The sequence below is a fragment of the Salvia miltiorrhiza genome, chromosome 2 (assembly GCF_028751815.1).
Source record: "Salvia miltiorrhiza cultivar Shanhuang (shh) chromosome 2, IMPLAD_Smil_shh, whole genome shotgun sequence".
NCBI lineage: Eukaryota > Viridiplantae > Streptophyta > Magnoliopsida > Lamiales > Lamiaceae > Salvia > Salvia miltiorrhiza.
In genome coordinates this window covers 42,147,482-42,153,769 of record NC_080388.1, presented here as the reverse complement: position 1 = coordinate 42,153,769, position 6,288 = coordinate 42,147,482, and the positions used below count along the sequence as shown (strand labels likewise).

Genomic DNA, 6,288 nt, shown 5'->3' with positions numbered 1-6,288 from the left:
AAGATTCTTACTAAGAATCTTGAATTCTTCGTAATAATCTTGGATTAGTGATGATTGATGAGTGAATCACTAATCAAATTAACATTCTTAAGTTATAATTATAAGATTCTTACTAAGAATCTTGAATTCTTCGTAATAATCTTGGATTAGTGATGATTGATGAGTGAATCACTAATCAAATTAACATTCTTAAGTTATAATTATAAGATTCTTACTAAGAATCTTGAATTCTTAGTAATAATCTTGGATTAGTGATGATTGATGAGTGAATCACTAATCAAATTAACATTATTAAGTTATAATTATAAGTTTCTCACTAACAATTTTGAATGCTTAGCAATAATATTAGAATAGTGATGATTGATGAGTGAATCACTAATCAAATTAACATTCTTAAGTTATAATTATAAAATTCTTACTAAGAATCTTGAATTCTTAGTAATAATCTTGGATTAGTGATGATTGATGAGTGAATCACTAATCAAATTAACATTCTTAAGTTATAATTATAAGATTCTTACTAAGAATCTTGAATTCTTAGTAATAATCTTGGATTAGTGATGATTGATGAGTGAATCACTAATCAAATTAACATTCTTATGTTATAATTATAAGATTCTTACTAAGAATCTTGAATTCTTAGTAATAATCTTGTATTAGTAATGATTGATGAGTGAATCACTAATCAAATTAACATTCTTAAGTTATAATTATAAGATTCTTACTAAGAATCTTGAATTCTTAGTAATAATCTTAGATTAGTAATAATCAATGTTTAAATTTTCACTTGTATTTCAATATATATTTGATTTTAATGTTTTTGTATTTTTATCTTTGATCAATTTATTAGATGATAAATGAAAAAAAAATGAAAAAAAATAAAATAATAAAAATAAATAAAAAAAATAAAATTAATTACCGATGATACAATTTATTTGGTGCAAGTTCGCTTCATTTATTTGGTGCAAGTTCGATTCACCATGATACTCGAGATACATAAAAATTAATATAAAATATATTTGGACTTGAATTGTCATTTCTGCATTAGGATTCTGTTTAAGATTGATTCTGGACGATGCTCGAGATACACATAAAAAATTATACAACACTAGTTTAAGATTGATTCTTTATGCGATGCATAAAAAGAATTCTATGTAAAAAACATAATTGGAGGTAGCAATTGCTGCCACTAATTTTGTTTTATACAAACATGTTGGGATTACTTAAATAAAATAAGTTGAGTTTGTGCAGGTATATGCATGAATTCATTTTAATCTTTTGACTAACTTTGACCATTTTTTTATTTTTTTTGTTGAATCATGGAGTCAAGAGAGTTGATATTTGGTCAGCACGTTAAATTTAATAAAGGCTGAAATAGAAATTTATAATTACATCCGCATTTCCCATTATTGTTCTTTCTATTCTCTCCCGGCCTTTTTGGCAGCGAACTCTTAGAATACGTTTACTTTGATAAATGAATTTATCATGGGAAAAGGTGGGATAACAAAAATTTATACTTTTAAATGCCTCATTTCATTTCCCACATTTTATACAAAAGAGAAGTTCACTATTTTTCATAAAAATTTATACCTTTAAATGTCTTACTTGAAGTGAAAATAAGGAATGATGGTGAACTTCTCTTTTGTATAAAATGTGAAAAAAGAAAAAAGGCATTTAAAGGTATAAATTTTTGTTATTCCTCATTTTCTCAAGATAAATTTATTCATTAAAGGGCTAAGGTGCAGATTGGTCCCTGAACTCGACCCCCCTAGAGTGTTGAGCCCCCCATACTCGGTCAAGGCGCGTTGATCTCCCTGAACTCCCGAAAGAAGGGTGCATTTAAGTCCACTCATTTAACGGCTGTTAAACGCCGTTTAACTTTAATCTTTTCTCTATTTATTTTGCGGTGGGTCCCACTCCTCTCTCTCTCTCTCTCCAATGGATTCCCTCACTGTACACGACTGGGACGCGAAAGCGCCGGAAGGTTTCAACGCCGACGACGGCAAAACAAGGTGGCACAAGACAGGCAAACCCCGATCGATCTCCAGCGGCAAAAGCGTGAAAGGGTACAAGAAAATCCTGGTGCTGTACACCGACTACGAGCGGCAGCGGAAGCCGGAGAAGACGAATTGTTGTACACCCACCATAACGATGTGCCCACCATCTCCCCCTGCAACTTTCACGGCGTCTCTTGCAACTCCTCCGCATCTCCTCTTCTCCCTCCAAACCCTCACTCACCAAAACTCAAACATCTCCGGCTCCATCTCCGCCGCCGCCAAACTTCCCTGCGCCGCCGCCCTCACCTCACTAGATATGTCCTAAAACTTCCTCTCCGACCTTCCCGCCCTCGCCGCCTGCCCGCCCTCACCTTGCTCAACCTCTCCTCAAACTCCATCGACCCACTCCCCCGCTCCCCACCACGCGCCGCTGCAATACCCTTCCTAAAAATCGAGGACCCTCGATCTCTCCCACAACAACATCTCTTGCGACACCTCCGCCGCATGGCTCCTCTCCGGCACCGAATTCCCCTCCCTGCAGCATCTCTCACCCCAATTCAACAACCTCGTCGGAATCCTCCCCTCCAAGAACCTCGCGAATTTGGACATCGCTCGAAACAGCATCTCCCGCAATTTCCCCAAATTCAGCAACTGCTCCAGCTTGCAGGACCTCGACTACTTTAGTTCCATACCAAAATGTTAACAGAGACGGCGGAGTCGAGCACGCAGACGAACCAGTAGAGGCCACCGGCGAGGACGATGGCGACGGTGGAGAAGAGAGTGAGGGAATCCATTGGAGAGAGAGAGAGGAGTGGGGCCCACCGCAAAATAAAAAGAGAAAATATTAAAGTTAAACGACAGAGTTGGGGAAGGATAAAGTCCCGGTTTCTCATCTGCAATATGCAGATGATACAATCTTTCTTTTGACAGCTGAAGAACGGAATGTGGTTGGTATTAAAAGGATTCTCCGGTTTTTTCAGTTCGTGTCAGGATTGAAAATTAACTTTGACAAGAGCAATCTAATGGGGGTTGGAGTTGAAAACGCCTTACTTAGAAGATGGGCAGAAGCACTTAACTGTAAAGTGGGCACTTTCCCCTTCAATTACCTCGGGATTAAGGTTGGGGGAAGAATTAACTGTTGTGTGGATTGGAAATTCATGGTGGACAAAGTTTTGAAGAAAATTAGGGGATGGAAGAAGAATTCTTTGTCTCTAGCAGGTCGCATCGTCCTTGTGAAGTCGGTTCTGCAAGCCATCCCTGTGTTCCAGCTTTCCTTCACCGTCATCCCTAAGTCAGTTTTGAACGAGCTCAAGTCGATCTTTGGGAGATTTTTGTGGGGGGGGGGGAGCGGGGTGTCTAAATCTATTGCGTGGTTTAAATGGGATACTCTTTGCCAGGATAAAAATAAGGGGGGTTTGGGGTTCAGAAATCTCGAATGGTTTAATAAGGTTCTTGTCTTTAAATGGCTGTGGAGGTTCTTGGTGGAGGAGAAGACGTTGTGGGTGAGAGTGATCCAATCCTTGTACGGGGAACTGTCAAGAGGAGAGAGGGGGGGAATGGAGGCTGGATTCGAGGGGAGGGATGAAGGGGTGGTGGTCTAAAATTGTGGGGAAGACGGGAGAGGGAAGAGAAGAGTGGTTTGCTGGTAACATTCAGAGGGTGTTGGGGAATGGGAGAGATGTCAATTTCTGGAGTGAGGTGTGGGTCGGGAGAAGTCCCCTCAAGGTTTTATTTCCTAGACTTTTTCAGTTGAGCGTTGATAAAAAAGTCAGTGTGGAGGGAATGGGGAAGTGGGAGGGGGAAGGTTGGGAGTGGGACCTCAAATGGCGAAGGGATTTGCGCGAGAGGGAGAAGGAGATGGTGAATGAACTGATGTCTGTGATTGGTGGTTTTTCTCCTTGCTTTGATTACAGGGACGGCTGGAAATGGTGTGGCACAACAGATGGTGTGTTCTCAACAAAAGCAGCTTACGAGGAATGTGCTAAAGCTAAAGGTGTCCAATCGACGGAGTACGCAGAGGAGATTGCTCAAATTTGGTCGGCTTTGGTACCACATAAGGCAAGAGTGACGGCATGGAGAGTTGTCTGCAACAGATTACCAACTTGTCATAATTTGATCAAAAGAAGAGTCCCGATCGGAGAGGAAGAGAAAGGATGTAATGCGTGTATGACGAGGGAGGAAACTAATGATCACATTTTTCTCCATTGTCCGAAGACCGATCTGGTTTGGGATCAGATTCAACACTGGATCAAAACCGAGACGGCAAAGACAAAAAGTATTGTTGATCATTTCAAGTCGTTCATCGGAGTGGGTAAAGGTAAGAATAACAGAAAGTTTCTTCTTGCTCTTTGGATTGGAACTATTTGGTTGATGTGGAAATATAGGAATGATAGTAGATGGGAGAACAAACATTGGGGAGTGCTCTCTCTGGTTAATGATATCAAAAGTAGGATGTGGAGTTGGAATAGGTTGTATCACATTGTGGAGGCAAACGTTCCTTTTTCCATGTGGTGCTCTAATGAGTATTCACCTCTGGCTTGATGTTGTATGGTACTTCTGGTACCGGTTTTTTTCTTGAATAAAACTTTGATTGATCAAAAAAAAAAAAAAAAACAGCCGTTTAACGAGTGGACTTAAATGCACCCTTCTTTCGGGAGTTCAGGAAGGTCAACGCGCCTTGACCGAGTATGGGGGGCTCAACGCTCTAGGGGGGTCGAGTTCAAGGACCAATCTGCACCTTTGCCCTTCATTAAAATAAACGCACACTAAAATTGTTATTCATGGCATCCTGAACCAATTAATAATATTTATTGGCATTATCTAACATTGTCCGAACTAGCAAAGATGAGAAAGCACAAAACCGGCCACCAATTAGCGCACACAATTAAGATTAATCGAAACTTATTAATTAGCTGCCATGCATAGGGACAATGACGTTGAGACAAGGCGGGTCTACTGTTGGAATTTGAAATATAGGTATTTATTTATTCGAGCGATGCACAAGGGTCGATTTGCCACGAGCATTAAAATCAAGGATCACTAAGTCTGACCATTAGATAACGTACGTGGCCAGCTGATTTTGTCCAAAAGACTCTTTGCTTTTATAAACAAGGTGTTTGTATTTTATTGCGTTTGCAAAGTGCATTTCCAGCTGCACCTTTTCAGTTATTCGTTTCATCTAAATCCGTTTATCCTCTTTACCAAAGATCTAAAGTGCTACGTGACAATTGTTCCTTTTTTTTTTATTAAAAAAAAGAAAGAGAGGCTATTAGCTAGGCTAGCTAGTGTGCTTATAGTGGAGATGGAGGCCTAATTAGTAATTACCGCACTATTTTATAACTTTTTATAATAATTACCATGTGCTAGTAATTAATCCTAGTACTTAGGAGTGAATGAATTATCCAAATTTTGAATGATACTTTTCCTTTTTAATCACAAGAGGCATCTATATATTATATAATCAAAATAAGTCATTACGTCGCACATAGATAGAACCTCTACACCACACAAATATAAGAAAATAATCACACACAAGCGGGAACCATTACACCATATAAAGTGGAAAAACTACATTGCACGCATGTGAGATTGAACGCAAGATCTCTCACAAATGAGAGTGTTTGAGTGCCTCTCAATTTGCCACTTGAGCTAAGTCTGATTGGCAATTTGAATAATTAAACTTAGAAACGAATCAAATTGAAATATCGAATTATGTTCGAGCTTTTTTAGTTTTTTCAGTTCAATTTTTTTACCTTCAAAATTGGAATTATTTGATTCGATTCGACTTGAAATTTTTAGGGTTAATTGCCTGTAAATCCAACGTTTTCACGGAATTGGTTTTTGCTCCTAAATTAAAAAATCTGCTTCTAAATACATAACTTTTCATTTTTGTCTCGTTTTTGTCTGGTGACCGATTAATGAAAATAACACGGTGGCAGCCGGAATTGACACGGTGGCAGCCGGAGTTATCCATTTGGCACATTTATGACAAGTGGGAAAAAAAATAAAAAATCCAAATCATCATCTTCCCCAACCTCCCCACTCTCAAACCCTAATTTACTCTTCCCCACTGGCCGCCGCCACCACACGCCAGCGCCCGCCGCCCCCTCCCCTTCCCCAGACCAGCGTCGGCCCTCCCCCTTCCCCCAGACCAACGCGGCCACTTTTCCCTCCACCTCCCCAAACCCGTCGCAGACCACCTGTCAGCCCTTAACCTTCCCAGGCGGTGGTCGTGCGCCTCTTTCTCTCTCTTCCACCCTCGTCATACCTCTCATCCACCGCCTCTCTTCCA

General features: G+C 39.8%; 1 protein-coding gene across 1 annotated transcript; it reads left to right on the top strand.

The window, feature by feature from the left end:
- Positions 1 to 3,779: 3,779 nt before the first annotated feature.
- Positions 3,780 to 4,538, top strand: LOC131008490 (uncharacterized). Its single transcript, XM_057935364.1, has one exon. It carries the CDS (start codon positions 3,780 to 3,782, stop codon positions 4,536 to 4,538), a length of 759 nt encoding a protein of 252 aa, XP_057791347.1.
- Positions 4,539 to 6,288: the final 1,750 nt, after the last annotated feature.